Here is a 16715-nt window from a genome sequence, read left to right as displayed (position 1 = left end):
ATAAAGACTTTTTTGACTTATTTTGTACTATATTTTATTCTTTGTTGACATGGCTAAGTAAATTTGACCTCGCTGTCCTTACACACACAAACACACACTGTTGAAAGTTTTTCACATCTCATTTCACATCCACATAGACCACAACAAACTATATTCTCTCTTTCCCCTTCGCTAAACCTGCTGTCGCCGGCATCGCACCACATGTCTCGAGAACCCTTCACCCGTTCTTCTTTGGTTGTTGTGTCTGCTTCCTGTTTGTCGATTCTGGTTATGCTCTGAGTTTCACTTCTGCCAACTGTGATCAGGAAACGCACATCTAACTCAGAAACCATGTGAAGACAGCCTGAAGAGGAAATGCGTTGGTTGTGCTGAATAGAAACAATGCTAATTTAGACTTTGTGCTCTCATCATAACACTCTTACACAATTCTGAGCTCTGTACTGGAGGAAGGAAACGATCTGCTTTGCTTCCCTGTAAAACAACCTCTCAGAATCTTACCTCGCTTGACTTCTCCAATCTGTCACTCCGTCACTTCAGTGTAGCCATGGACAGTCACATGTCTCCAACTTTACCAGCAGCTCGGCTTAGGGAAACCGATGAGGTGGCGAGGTGAAAGTTGCAGTTGTACATGGGATTTTTCACTTTTATAGTAACCAACAACAGCAGTAATCCACCTGAAATATGCAATAAATAGTTTTACACTGCTAAGGTCGACGAATCCTAATCTATGCTGTTTATTGGGGAGCGGCTGCAGCTCGGAAGGAAGAGCGAGGCGTTAATCGAAAGGCCGTGGTCGATCCCCAACTCTGAGCGTCAATGTTCTTGGGCCAAACACTGAACTGCAAATTAATTTCCGTTCATGTGTGAATGTAGCATGTAGTAAGTGGTCGATCAGACCAGAAAAAGCGCTATAAAAATGCAGTCCATGTACTGTAAGTACACATAAGATTCTGTTTAAAGTAAAGGAAAAGTTTAGCCTTCTGGAAACAGAGAACTCACAGTCCAGCAAGTTATTGAGTCTTTATTCTCTCCTCCTTAAAAATCCCCGGACAGGTTGTTGATACAACCAGCCATCCATACCAGCGGCCCTAGTGATATATTGTGGAATAGACTTCTTTGGTGGAGCTGCTTTTTGACATGTCAGCGGAGGCGGTCGAAGGAAGGAAGGCTGGACATTAAAGATTTAGCACCGTCTCTTGTTTATGACTCCTTTTTAAAGACACAAAGTTCAGGTCAGCTCTGAACTCGGGCCAACTATTTAACCCCGATGACCAGGACGAGAGCTTGTGCCGGTGCAGGGGGGGATAGGGGCTGAGAAGGGTGTAGCACTGAGAGCAAATCTGACATTACTGTAGAGAAAAGAGGAATAGTGGCAGCAGAAAGTGACCATGACTACAGACAATAGGGAAATACACAGGGGGGGTGGTGAGTAGCCTGTTCCTCTCAGAGAAAGGCGAATATGACTGATTGAGGCTACAGCTGCTGCAGCCGGTACATTTTCTTCGGGATGATGGAACTTCCCTCAGACAAAGGGCACATCCTGTTTTCTGAGGCTCTAGGTGAGGAACTGCAACTATGCAGGAACATGTCGGTGTAGTAAAGATGAAACTGAAAGGCATTCAATTAGAATTCCCAGCTTCCCAGAGTGCTATTGTATCAGTGTGTTTGAGATCAGTTCCCAAGGGCAGATCCAAAGGTGGGGCCAGGGGGGGCACTGGCCCTGCTGATTTTGGCCCCCTGAGGGGCCCCTGTCCTGTCGATAGTCATTTAAAATACAAACTATTCTTTTATTCTTGTTCTTGAATAAGGAACAATTTCCCTAATCTATTCAATGATGTGTGGCTTTGCTCAAAGCAATAGAGATACAAGAAAACAAGGAATGATCTGGACACTGCTCCCACACTGAGGCTTCATCCTTACTGATCCGTTCTTGTTTGAAAATGAATCAACTCTGATACAGATACATTCACGTTTAGAGATGCTAAACCAGAGACAAAAAGAGAAATGCTGCTGACCCAGTTTTAGTTTTGCCCACGTTTTGGGGTTGACGGGCAGAAATGGAGACATTTGGAAACAATGAAGGAATGCAACATGGATAATTAATGACAAGCGTTGGTGACCTTGTTGTCTTTGCTAACAGCTGTTGTGCAATTAAATTCAGCTTTTTACAATAATACAACTGCTTATCTGCGATAACTCTGCAACAACCAACTAAATGCTTTCTGTCTACACTGGCACGTGCTTGCCCAGTGTACGTGAGAGGTCAGGTGAAATGTGTTTTCAGGCCTGTTAGTATGGACAGGGATTAAAACTGATGCTGAGTCAAAATGCTTGTGTGGACAGAGCTCATTTTATTGTAGACACGCTGTTTTCCAACCAAAACAGTGGGATGGATGTAGCCTTGAATGTTTGACTCCATGCTGTCATTTTCATTGCATGTGAAAAACTGACCATCTGATAATGATGCTGTGTGATTTTTCTTTTTATTAGATTCCTCTTCAGTGGGATCACATGTAATATATCAGGTTGTCTTATGGGAACACCCCCTCTTTGTTTGTGTGCTAATTACTGTGAGGCTGGTGTTTGATTGACAGCGCACTAAAGTAAGAGGCCAATATGTTAGCCAGTCGCCTTGTTTAGATAACAGAGTAAATGATGAATGAACCGAGTCCATTAGCTGATAAATTAAAATGAATTGATGTTATGATGAGACAGTGAATGGTCTTAAGAGATGAAGACATAATGAATATCATGTTGTAGCCCTCATCACCTATCGTCGGCGGCATCATGGTAATAAATGTCACGTATAGGCTCTGAAATCTCTTCACACAATGCTGGTTTGTTTTAAACTAGTTAGCGAGCTAATGAAGATGTAATTGAGTATGGCAGAGAGGAGACACTTGTTATTATCAGACAATGAGTCAATGAAGCAGAGATATGGCCTGTGCAGCGAGGCTATCATGGCCGGGATGTGCAGCATGCAGAGCACGCAGTCTTCTGTCATCTGCCTGATGAGAGACTAGAGCAACGCCGCTCCCCTGAGAGAGCTCCCCAAATGGTCCAGGCTAACAACGCTCTCGCAAGGAATTAGCTGGCTCAACCGCCTAACACACACACACACACAAACACACTCACTCGTATACACACTCTGAGTGGGTCTTACATAACCGAGGTCAGTCCCTGAGCCCTGATCAAGGACACAGATCACTGATTTGTTATTCTTGCAGAGCTCACACTAGGCAGAGTGAGGTGCCTGAACCATAAAGGACTTGATGCTACGATGTGAAATGATATCTCTCATGTGGCATCTCTTGCGATAATCAAAAGATATTCATGTCGGCCGTAAATAATGGAACAATTTTCAGTTATTTTGATATAGTCGCATAAGAGGAGAGTAAACACAGATATGATCTGCAGCAGTGTTGCCTAGCTTGATCTTTTTTTCATCCACAAGAGCAGCGTGGTTCTAGGAATTGTAATGTTGCCTGATCTCGGTCCTTTGGTTTCATTCGCAATGAAATATCTCAACCCTTGAATCGATTGCCATGTAATTTAGGACGGAGATTCATGCTGCTCAGAGGATAAATCCTAAACCTGCTTTCAGAAATGCACTGAACTCCGCAGATCCTCTGTATTTCCTCCCGAAGAGGTGCATGTGTGAGAGGCTCCAGATTATCTGCTGACTATCTCCACCTGGCCCTCTAGGATTAAGTCTGCAGAAAGTGTGTGAGATCACAGCAGGGGATCGTCCGCTGCATTCACCGCAAATTATGCTTCTAACACAGCAGATGCAAAACCATTCTCCCGATAAAAAGGGGGTGACACACGCATAGAAGACACCGACGTACAGTCTGCATGGTGACCTCTAAAGATCTTTGATATCCCATTACTTACCATAAATACCTGTAATAGTAATGGCAACATTATTATTAGCCAATGTTTATTAAAATGGTTTAAGAAACCTCCCGTCTGCTTGTCAGCCATGTTAGTATTATATACAATAATTCATCATAGTTGTGAGCATGCTAATGAAAGGATTTAGCTCAAGGAACCTCTCAGGTTAACTGCAGCCTCACAGAGCTGTATGCACATGGCTGTAGACTTTTGCTCTGACCTTACAAAATGTGATTTTTCAATACTAATTGATGAGTTCATAAACTTATGACCACCTGCATTTCTGTGGCGTCTACAAATGCTTTGTTATACAAACAAATGTTGAATTGCATCGGAATGCATTGAAAACTTGAAGTACTGTTTAGGATTTAAAATTAAAGTAGATCCATCATGCAATATTTCAGTCAGACATGATGGAAAAAATCTCTTCTTTATTTTGGACAAATTCATTGGAAACATGTTAATGGCCATTTCATTTTTTGTGGTTACCACCTATAGGGTCATTTCCTGTTTTCCTCAGACAAAGTACATGGGCAGGAAACCAGTGGAATTCCTTTACAGAGGAATTCATTCCCAAAGAATGTGACACATCCAGTCTTCAAATGAGCCCTTACGTCACTGCTGACTGGGGACTTCTTGACGCCTTTTCCCCCTTCCTCTTTCAACTAAGACAAATAATTTACTTGAACTCATCACTGAAACTCAAACAAGCAACACAAAAAACTCCCAGCCGCTGAGGAAATGTTACAATTTCATTCTTGGTTTATAGAGAAGTCTTGTTTTTCAGACAAAGCAAAAGTTAAAAGTAGAGCACTGGTGAGAAGAGGGAGTAAAATCAAGCTGTGAGAAGATTGTGCTTCTCAAATGAAGTTGACAGTGAACATAGTTTTTGTAAATGCCATGGGCTACCTAGTGGGCAGGAAAAAACTGTGCTCTTTATTGTAATGCAGGGAGCTAGCAAGCTGTTAGTCTCACAAGGAGCTTTCTGTGCATCTTCACCGCTGTGAAATATTTCCTGTGTGATTGTAGCCTCAGTAGAGCCGTTATAAACAATGTGGACAACTATTAAGCTCCAACAGTAAGTTCTAGAGTTGCCTGCAGTGCCCAGAATGCTTTGCTACTGAGCTTTTTATACATTCTAGTGGTGTGAAAATAATTTTTGTGGCGAGGATTCCTTTGACAATAGACTGTAAAAGATGGAAAACAGGACAGCTTCCCAAATGTGAAGCCAAGTGTGTTGATCGCCACCTGTTGGCTTGATGCAGTAAGTGGTCATAAATCCTGCTTCCTCCATGTTAGTGGATGGGATGTGGTCCAAATTAAAAAGTCAAAGTATGACGTTTTTCTCCACCATTAGGTAGTTCTTATCACACTGACTTTATTAATGCCGGAGGAAATTCTTGTACCAGATTGCTCCAAGATATAATAAAGAAGTACAGAGAATAAAATAATCATATTGATTATATTTAATAAAACAGTATTAGTCTAAACATATAATTGACTATAAAAGTAAGTAAATATTAAAATGTCATATAAGTGTGATAAAAATATGTTGCATTTATGGAGTAATACAAAACTAGCGCCTCACAGAATTAACATAAGAAATGGGAATAAAGTAAGTTACATGTGACAGTAACTTTATACTAAAGTGGCTGTATGTGGATCTTTGTTTGAGTACAAATTATTTTCAGTAGGTTTGGTGTTAATAACTTATTTACTGCCATAAAAGTGAGGAGAAAAGTCATGATTGACAGCTAAGATCAAAGCAGGGAATTTAAATCTATTTAAAGAAGGGTAAGTGAAAATATATTTATATTTTGCATAAACAACTGAGACAGTGACCCAAATTTTGAAATATAATCCAGATTAGATATCTATTGGCGAAACCATTGAAAAAAAGTTGCTATTTACATTTAATGGTTAAATATGAAAAGTAAAAGTAAAAGAGTAAAATACAATTCAAAGATCTATTCAATTTATTAGAGTAATAGGAAAGTTCACTGCTCAGAACTAACATTTAGGCATCACTGACGAATAAATGTCTCTGCCACTCCGGGCGAAAAAAGGCTTAACTTCAAAGAATGTTTCCAGTACACAACAGAAAAAGCTCTTCTTTTGAGTATAAGCTCAAACTCTCTGTGTATTTGATCTGAAAGATGTGTGAAAAGCCTGGTAGTCTGGATTAGCACCAAAGATCAAATTTGTGCCACTGAAAGTCATTTTAATGTGATCTAAGCGATAAGATACTTTTGGGGAAGTCCTCAGGGAGCCTTCTTTAGTCTGTACAGCAGCTCAGGCCTGCGAGTTCAGACATCAACGGCCCACTGACGCAACCCTCCCCCTGCCACCAGTAACCAACATCTGAGAAAGGCATTAGTGGACTGCCATCTGATGGTGAACTCCAGCTGATGCAACTGGGAGTTAGCCGCCCGGCCTGCACGGCCTCAGCTGGCGAGGAGCGACTTTGTGAAATAGCTCAGAATCTGCAAGATAATACTGTGAATGATGAGAGCAGTTAGAGTAGAAATGAAACCTCCTGGAAGTGAATCTTACCCTGCAACCTGATCTCCCACTCCACCCCCACCAAACAACTAGTAGGAAAAATTAGCCGTCAAGTAGCATCTCCTTGTAGCTGGGTTTCCTGGACAGGAAACAGGATAGATATTGTGTAGAGGCTTTAAATGTGCTTGTTGCCTGCCGTTGTTACTTCCCCTCACACACACCCGGAGTGCACAGGCTTTAGTCTCGGCAGCCCCAGCGGTATATCAAGGCCATCCATCTTCCAGAGGATAGATCATTATGCAGTCAACAGGCAGCTTTAGGCTGCAGGGGCAGGTGTGACTGCTTGTTCGAGATGAACCACAGGCTGCCACTGTTCTTCACTGGGCCGCCATAAAAATCAAACCGGCCCCTTTTACTGCCGAGAAGTACATTAAACTTGAACTTGTTCTATTCTTGGAAAGCGTCCACAATTTATTGCCCCCAAAGCTGCATTTCAAGGATCATGCTGTTGATATTTTATCTTTTCTATTCCTTCCCAACAAAGCCCAATAAGAGCCCCCAAAAAACAGCCTTGAATTCATCCCGCTAACAAGCGTGTCTGCACACCCTCCGCTTGGAGGTTATGCCTCTGTGCTACAGAACTCCATCATCACCCAATAACCATTAAAAACGCATAAAACAGCCATATCATTGGCTGATATTTCAGTTTATTCTCAGACAACTCTGCAGCAGCCTTTTGTGGTAGCTTGATGCCAGACAGACGTCACTGAGCATGCTGGGGGATGTGTCTCCTTGCTCAGCTGTAGTCTGAAGAGACTGTGTTCATTGTAATTAAAGAATGTCACCCAATGCACCAGGCTGTAGTTTGGCTCCGGTCTCAGCGTTTCTAATGGTTTTTGGACAACAACGGGTTCATAGCACGGAGGCATATGTTACATCTGGCTGTGGCTTCACAGATGGCACTTGTTAGCAGGATAAATGAATTGTTTTGTTTTAGTTTTATAATGGGATTTGTTGATGGTAATGATAAACGTCACCTGCCTTATCATTTAATACAAAAGCTGTGATTTCTGGAGGAACAGAGCACTTCAAATACAGCACTTCCAGAGATGCTCTATAAGATTGTACCAGGACAAATATACAAAACACTATTATCAGCCTCAAAGTTCTTGGTCTCACGGCCACTGAAAATGTATGTCGTGCTCTATATTCATGAGAACCACAAAAAAAGATACAGAAAGAATAGATATTTATTTTTGATTACTCCAGTTTGTGTGATTATAAATACATTCTATGGACATAAACATATAAGTAACAGGGCATCTTTAGTAATCTGTACAGTGACACTGAGATGACAGAGATTTATCATGATGAATTTGGGCTCAAACACAATTCGTTGCCTGATTTCAGCTCTAGTTTCTAGGAAAGAAATGTGTTAGCTCATCTGGGTTTGATGGCACCATAACCCCAAAAACCTGAACAATATGCGAGTGATTTGTCGAATGCTCTGTGGGTACAAAAGAAAATCATCAGGAGTGCGTTTTTCACATGGAAATAATAGTTTATTGATGTTCTGACAAACGCAGTGTGATTTCCCTTTGGAGAAAAACAGGCTATTTAAATTTGAGTTCTGGTTCAGCGACTGGTTCTAATCTGCTTCCCAATAAGTAATGTTCATTAGCTCCTCAGTCAGCAGAGAAATTTAGCAATTCAAGAAAATTAGACCTCAATTGATTGGAAATGAGCGAGCTGTTCAGATTACGGCACTTACAAAGTAGAAGAAAAGAGAGAATGGGCGAGTTACGTCTGTGTGAAACAGAGGTAGAGCTGCTCACATTGCTTTGTGTGAGAGGGAGGATCAAAGAAAAGAAAAACTGCATGAAAGAAAGAAGAAGAGGGCAGAAAAGATGAATGAGACTCAGGAAGAGAGAGAGAGATAAGGGTAAGGAAGAGGGTGAAAGAAAATAAAGGTAACAACGTGCTCACTGCAGTAGAAATAAAATTCTCACTGTCTGCGCACACACACTCACACACTCACACCTGAAGCACTCTCCCAGCGGGCGGCACTGTGTAATTTGGCACATCCATTTCCTGAGCTGAGTTTGTCTTCGGTGCTGTCACAAACCCCGTCGGGGTATTCCAGCCAATTCTTGAATGATGTCACTTTGAAAACACACTCACTGAACTGCAAAAAAAAAATCTCGACCGTGCAAAAAGTGTCTCGCTCATAACTGTCCCATTTTTCAACTGGTGGTGATTCTTTTTCGACCGGAGTTTGTACTAATTTCACCCGAGCCTTCAGGTGTCTGATTGCAGCGGGGGGGTTTGACCCTGTTTACTCTCGCTGCACCAACACTTCAGCTTCCATAGTCCGGTTCTTAATTAAGTGGCTCTTCACAGAGTCATGTGTCCCACACCAGGTCCCCGAGGCCTCTAGGTCCACCCCTGCCAATACTCAGTGACATCTGCTCTGCTTTAACACCATATGGAAAAATTACATGGCAAAAAATAAGTTGCCCTCCCATGACATTTCTTCCCTTTGAAAGTTCACTCAACTCCACCGCTCAATTTTTAGCCCTGTGCTACTCTCTCTGTGTGTGTGTGTGTGTGTGTGTGTGTGTGTGTGTCTCTATGTGTGTGTGTGTGTTGGAGCCAATGGAAACTGACCTCCCACCACTGCAGACAGATCAGATGAGGAAACAGATCACTGATTCTTTGATATTCTGGTTTAAAGGGTAATTTTACTAGAAATCGTCAAGGTACATTAGGTGCACTTATTGCATTAAAAAAATTCAAAATGTTTTCAGCTGCATCTCAGGTCCTTCATTAGCAAATGGGCCTTTATCATCTTAAATCAATAATTAATGAATCATGGCTGAAATTTGGTTTTGATTCTAACTATGCTTGGAAGCCTTAAGTAATTGATTTTCATCACAAACTTGCTTAATATATAAACTTTGAGTCCACAGAGCAACTTTACTTTTTACTTGGAGAAAAGCTTTTTAAGTGATATGAGCTGCCTACTGCGTCTGGAACCAGTGCCATGAGAGCAGAGAGAGAGTGAAGAAAGTTAAAGTTTGAGGCCATAAAACCAAAACAATGAGCAGAAAGATGCTAAAATATTTTCACTGTGGGCACTTCCATCTTGCAACATGGTGACATCATTTGGAGCCAACCGTTTGCATTGATCACTGAGGTCCCATCAATACAGCTGCCTGACCGGTCTGAGTCAATCACAGCCGTCAATCATGATGTTTTACTCCATTTTCATAGCATCAAACAACTAATTAACATCAAACGTATATGAAAAACTAGCCCTTCGACACACTCCAAATTGATTTGATGTCTAACTTGACATTTAAGATTGATCCATGCCCCACGTGCTAACAAGGAGGAGGTGGGATTTGTGACATGTCCTGCAGCCGGCCCCCTGATGGACAATCGAGATGTTATGGCTTCACTTCTGGCAGCTGTCATCTCTTCCATCTTTAATATTGTCATTGGTCTGCACTTGTAATGACCCCACATCACATACTAATGTAAAACATTGTTTTTTATTAATTTCTAAGACTAAAACAGATTCTTGACTTTTCTGAAAGAAAGTCCCTGTTACTCTGTTTAATCCACATACTTTGTAACAAGGACGTTTTTATCTCTCTAATGTCAGGGTCAAATGTCATAGAACACGTGTCATAAGTCAATACTGTGATCCCCACAAATGAAATGCCATTTATTTGTACTGTATTGAGAAACGTCAGTTCCTTAAAACCAAAGCTGTCTTCATGGTTCAATTACAAAATAGTTATTTATTGACTGGGATAAGACTCCACAAATATGTTTTTAAGTAATTTGGGTGAATCAACCACATAAGGGCAGATTCCTATAAGTGAGGCTCATCTCTGACTTTTGGCTCATCTCTCACTTTTGTAGCCATGAGTACTTAAACAAATATCTTCGCTCATTGAAATGTCATTGACGTGCTCCTGCTTGTTCATTGTCTGGCAGAAAACCAGTTTTCTGCTGACATTATTGCTACTGAGACAAGTTTGACTATTTGCATAGTCTACCCCTTACATAAGCACAATCACAGAGACGTTATCAAATGTTTGTGTATGTATGAGAAAGCTCCAGGTAGAGGCCCACTGCTTGTTTCTTTAATAGATGCGGCTCAGCTGAAGACGGTGGCTGCTTGGGAGGTTAGCACGATATAAGACAGGATGATTCAAAACAAGATGACTCATACAGATCAGTCTCTGAAGAAAATTACCTCGAATAACCCCGTCTCTCTTTTCGCCACCGGCAGGATCGGCGATGAGCGGACCAGACTGTTGTTCTCGCTCCGCTGCATCTCCAATCATTAAATACCACGGGAAGTTGTAATGGGATGCTTCATAAAAATGGTGAGTTTATGTGTATGAAATGAAATAAGAATTGCAACCGTGATCTAGATCACCGGTCAGGTCAGATCACTGCACTCGGCTGTAACGCAGAGGGACAATCTGCGCTCTGCCATGACACTTCATGAACATCGTCAGTTTTACTCGCAGAATCAATAACTCCCGTTTTACCCGGAGAATAACACATAATAGGATGCATTGTGAGTACATCGAGGCAATCTTTCCTCTATCGCCCTTTGCTGCGGTACTACTTTGCATGAATTACAGTAAAATCTGGAGTTGTGCACGATGGGCCCCGAGCTGTTAGCCTGTTTTTCCTCAAAGGTTTCAGCGAGAGAAAAGGAGAGGAGGAGGAGGAGGAGGAGGAGAGAGAGGGGAGGTAAAGAGGAAGTCCTGGGGGGGAATACTCGCACTTGCTGCAAGAATATTTCTTCTTTAACTCTTTCAAAATGGAAATGATAAAAAGCCACAAAAGGGAGGAAAATAACTTTGATCAAGAAAGGGGGGGGAAAAAAGTTTAGTGAAACTTAATGTTCTTCGTTTTTTACAGTTTTAATTTGGCACATGGCACAATCAGCATGTATGCATCTGGTATACATAAATAAATATTAAATATTCTATACATAAATATACATATAGAGCTCTAACGGAGACGTCTCGGCTTGGGATGTTTCAAATGACGACAATAATCCATAGAAACTTTTTGTGTCGGTGACTTTTCAGTCTGAACACTGTTTTTAATTGTTTTGTAAATGGGAGCAGTATCTCCATAGAAGCCCTATAAATATATGTATGTACGCCCATATTTATATATATATATTCAAAGAAATACAAGTGTGCACTGATGTAGGTTTATTCAGTGCAAACAGGCCACTGTCTGCTTTCCGAAGAGGGACTCTTACAAAGTCAATGGAATCATGTCAGTTAGTTCAGTTGAATCTTTAGCCATTTTTTTTTCTCTTACACATAAAATAATAGATTTATTCTTTACTCTTTAAGCAAAATTAGACATATATAACTTTGAAAATAACAAAAGAGCTATTTTGCAAAGACAGAAGACACCCAGAGACGCAGCAGGAACACTACTGGTGGTGAACCGAAATCAACGACATGAGAAAGTACCCTCCCGCCCCCAACCCACCCCCCCGCAAACCACGTTGTACAACCTACAAACAAAAAAAACAGGTGCACACACACACACACTCGCACACACACACTTGCACACACTCTCTCTCTCTCTCTCTCTCTCTCGCTCTCTCTCTCTCAAACACACACACACTATTTCTCTACTCTCGCATTTGCAAGTCCAGACAATGTGTCTCTTCACTGCACTTGCACGCGAGGAATGAGAAATCATTTTCACATGCACACAAACACACAGGTGCTCTAAGCAGCGTGTGTACGTGCACACTTTGTGGAGATAATATCGGATAGCTTAACAGATAAATTGGCTGTAAAAGATGCACTTTTTTTCTTAACAAAACAATCACAGTAACATAGTATTTATCTCTGCGTCCTCTCAGCAAGTGCTGTCCCACACAAATCATTTCTATACGCAAAAAAAACAAAACGATAACACCATTTGTGTGGCTGTTGTTGTGTTGATACACAACAGAAAAAAAGAGTTGCCCAAAATGGGCATAAAATCTCTACATCTGCATATCCTCTAGGTTCCCATCCTGGATTCAGTCTCTCATCTTTGAGTCTCATCTGCTTTGTAACAGGCTCCACTTGGAATAGTCTCAGGGAATAGAAATAATGACAAAAAAGAACAAGCTTCGTAAGGCATCGAAACGTAAAACAAAAGAAAGAAGCAATTAAAAACATTTTTCGCGAACATTGACGCAGAGGCCATCCTTCTAGATGTGTCTCCCGCAGGAGCAAGGGATGGGAAATAAAAAGCACTTTTTCTTTATTTCGTGTTATGAATTCAAGAAAAAAAAGTGTTGATATGTCCTCAGTCTGCTTAAAAAGGCTTTTAAAATGATTATTTTAGAAAAAAACACTGCAGAAAGACCCCCTTCCTCCCCCCCCGATCAGAGGAAGGGAAGCAGTTTGATTTTGGCAGCTCTGCACAACTTGACATCCACAGAGAGCTCTCAGCAACTCTCCTCGTTGTAAAAGTCTAGTTAAATCTCTTCACATTTTAATCCGACTCCTGCCCTCCCCCTCGTAGCCCGCCCCCTCCCTGTGATATTTATAAAACACAATCCTCTCCTCCGTTTGTTCGTTCTCCACCTCCTCCTTCGCCACCAACACAATCGCCCTCCCACCCACCCAACCCGCCGCCTGCACCGGCTGTCCCTGGCCTCCTAAAGCTATACACGGGTGGTGGAGTGGGAGTGCGGCAGGCCGGTGGAGTTGAAGCCGGTTGTGAAGGTGTTGTACGGGTGCAGGTTGGGCATGCCCACCAGGGAATTGGGGATCATGGTGATCGTGTTGGGGGTCATGAGGGGGATGTCGTCTGGAGAGCGTCGCAGAGTGAGCGTGTAGTCGGGCAGCGAGGCCAAGCGGAGGGCCCCCTCGTTGCTGTTCCCCGCCTCGCACTCGTGGTGCGTCTGGTTCATCTGCAGCGACATGATCTCTTCCTCGGGCGCGTGGTGGCCAATGTCGTTGGAGGTGGTCTGGCGCTGTGGGCTGGGCTGCCCGTGGCCGGAGTCCTGCCGCCGCTTGTCCTTGCGGTAGTAGAGGGCGGCGAAGGCCAGCACGTTGAGGAACAGCAGCGAGGCTCCGACGGCGATGGTGACGCTGAGCTCCGTGGAATAATCCCGAGGATTCTCCACCACCAGAGGCCCCGCCTCCTCATCGTCGTTCCAAGTGTCTTTGTCCTCACTGTTGTAGGCCGGGGACATGGGAGGCCGCTTGGTGTTGAACGGCCAGGAGGTCTTCCCGTTGGGTCTCTTGGTGGACAGGTTGTTCTGCGTGGTCTCCGGCGGGGGCACTTTGGTGGTGGTGGAGGTGTAGTGGAACATGTCGTGGAGGTTGTACAGATGGGGCACTAGGTGTTTCCAGAAGGCCACTTTGGTGGCGCGGTAGTGGTCGCGCACACGTGGCTTCAGGCCGATATGCAGGTAGAGCTGGTCCTGGGGGTTGTACTTGGACCAGGCCACCTCCTCGAAGCGGTTGGCCTTGGTGTGGATGAACTTGGTGTCCTGGGGAACCGGTTTGTTGGGATCCCTACAGACGGAGAAGACACAGACGTGACAGAGTTAGATTACATTTTGAAAGCGCAGTTAATTATTCATGCTCTTGCATTAATGTGGGGATAGGCACATAAAAATCCATAAGGAAAACATGACAGGATCAGTTGAAGCTTAAGACACCGAGACAAATATTTGATCTTGCTTTTGCGAAACCCACAAACGCACAATCCCACAACAGCAACAGACTGACACTAACATGTGATCCAGGTGCGGTTTGTATCTCACTCTCTGTATAACTGATTTCAAATGTTCCCAGCACCACACACACTTACAGTTTTATCTCTACCACAAGAGCTCAATGAGGCATGACCCAGTCCCTCTGCCCTCCCAAGCACCTCTCTGTGGGCATAATGTGGATCCCCTCACCCCTCCCCTCCCCCTTCTCCCACGATGCTGCTCTCACTGCAGTTCTGATGCAGCCCACCCACAAAAACCAGGGCAGAGGCTTTTAAAGTAAACACATATGAATAAGTCAGCAGGCTGTAGGGCTCGCGTCAGGAGGCATCTTGTTGATAATCCAACGCCGGTGGAGCCCCTCCGCTAATTGCTCAGGGAAGGCAGCACAGTGTGCATTGGCATCCAGCGTACTGATGTAAAGTGGACCATATTAATCAAGATACTAAGAGGGAACTGCACATCAGCATGTGGATATGAGGATATTAGTCTGCGTGTGAGACTGAAAGCGGGAGAAAAATAGGATTGAGGAGATTTTTTCGTTTCTGGATGCAGTACCTCCTTTCACCTAGAGAGCTCACTGTTCCCCCTTTGAGTTTTTCCAAACGTTGCCCCAACAGGGGACGGCCAACCATTTCAATTACAGTGAAGCTATTGATTTATTGAATAAATTAACATATAGCAATCTCCCACAATCACACAACTCCTTGTAGCCTTGTTGGCACGTACAATTCCAGGAGTGGGAGCTGTGAGTTGTGCCTCGGTATTGCTTTTGGTTCTGATGAAATTACTTTCTGTGGAAGAACCTGTAGAATGGCGCCGCGGACTTGAAAACAATAATTGATGTCGGAGCCGAGAAGTTAAAGCTCTGTTGTTGCACGGAGGCAGGGATCCGTAGGACATTTCTCTAAATGTCATGAAATATCCCTTCACGGCTCTGCCTGCAATGTTAGTGGCAAGAAGAGTTCAAATTTTGTTGGGGATTTAGAGATATGGCGGCTTTTTTTTGTTCAGGCATAGTGCTGAAAACCCTCCAAACATGGCCAAGAGAATTAAAAGCCGTGCCAGAAGAATTCACCCTCCATCCTCTCTCCTGTTAGTTTCTCTGCTGTCAATTTTTATTTTTCAGGTCAGTGCTTCTGGGAGAGGTGAGAGTGGGAGAGAGAGAAAGAGAGAGAGAGTGAGAGAGAGAGGAGGAGGGAAAGAGAGTGAGAGAGAGGTAAAGCAAATTGAGATGGCTGGAGCTGAATCCCTGGACCTGTGCCGGTGTCAGCAGAGCAGCCCGTAAATAACCTCTTTTATTAGGCCCGTAATGATCCCCAATGAATATTGACAGCCAGACTATGATGACTTTGTAGCTGAATATCAGTAATTAAGTTTCAAAGGAGCGGGTGGTGGAGGTAAGGTCATATTGATCTCCCTGTGTGCAACATGCCAGAGAACAGGACGTCAATGAAGCGGCCTGGGACGTGGATGTCTGCAGCCTTCGTGCTTCATGAATTCTCTCAGCGGCCCTGCAGCGTGCCTTCACACACACATGCAAGCAAATTTCCCCCCAACTCTAAAGAACATGTACACGCACGCACACGGCAACAATAATGGAGGCACAGCAATTTCTGTTAATGGAAATTCCAGGCATTTCCATAATGCAGCAAATGCTCCGTTCAGCAGGGTCAATTTGCAGGATTGTGATAGCAGAAAAATTGAAAAAAGGTGCTCGGGTAGATCTTCCAAATAATCGGTGTTCGCAGGGAGCAGGGGAGAGAGACGGTGCGGAGGAGTTCGAAAAGCTCTTTGGTGGCTGGCTGGTTCAGTGCAACTGAAGACGAATAATTTAGGGAACACAAAGAAATCAATGTGGCATCTTTAGTTAATTTGATTTGCCGCATTAGAGAACAACTGGCTGCCTTATCTAATTACACACACATATGCTTGGGTAATTGTTGCAAAGTCAATAGTAAACAGGGTACATTCCTTTGAACAGTTTCTGGCGGTGCGGCTCGACTTTGGGCCGCTCGCTGCTTTGAAGTGCTGCCCCGAGCGGCGGAGTCAGAGGGAGTGATCCCAGCTCACTTTCTGCTGCTCGGTGTGCTGAGGGCTACTAGGTTACCCCGGCTGTACTTGTACCGAGGCTTACCGGCTGCCGTGTGATGAAATGTAGAGAGATCCGCTTTATAATGTTTCCCGAGTGACGATGTGCCGCTGTGCTTTTTCCACACGTTGAAATTGAGCTGTCGTCCCTGCTGAAGTTTTCTGCAGGTGCCAATCTGTCCCAGTGCTGTGCGGAATTTACCGGTGGTTCACTGAGTCACACCTGTGCGATATAATCCAGTGCAATTGTTCTATAATGATCACCTTCAGAGTGAATATGATTATATGCACTTAGTAATGAACGTCTCACAGTTAGGAGTTACTTTGTCTTCCCTTTGTAAGAACATGAGGGCCGACTAAGTCCGTCCATATTTACAGTCACATAACACATATAATTTGAATTCATCTACTTATTATTCTGAGCAGCTTTTCAATATGTCGTGTGCTCACACAA

The 16715-nt window shown here is 43.4% G+C and overlaps 1 protein-coding gene across 4 annotated transcripts in view; it reads right to left on the bottom strand.

Annotated features, from left to right (window-relative positions):
* Positions 1-13111: 13111 nt before the first annotated feature.
* The window catches only part of nlgn3a (neuroligin 3a), a 95311-nt gene continuing 91707 nt past the window's right edge, over positions 13112-16715 (bottom strand). For all 4 annotated transcript variants that reach the window (XM_061079785.1, XM_061079784.1, XM_061079786.1 and 1 more), the window contains one exon: positions 13112-13970. In XM_061079785.1, the coding sequence (XP_060935768.1) occupies positions 13112-13970 (859 nt within the window). The remainder of the gene's footprint in view (positions 13971-16715) is intronic.

This window comes from Limanda limanda, chromosome 10, assembly GCF_963576545.1.
Source record: "Limanda limanda chromosome 10, fLimLim1.1, whole genome shotgun sequence".
Lineage (NCBI taxonomy): Eukaryota > Metazoa > Chordata > Actinopteri > Pleuronectiformes > Pleuronectidae > Limanda > Limanda limanda.
This window is presented reverse-complemented; position numbering and strand designations above follow the sequence as displayed.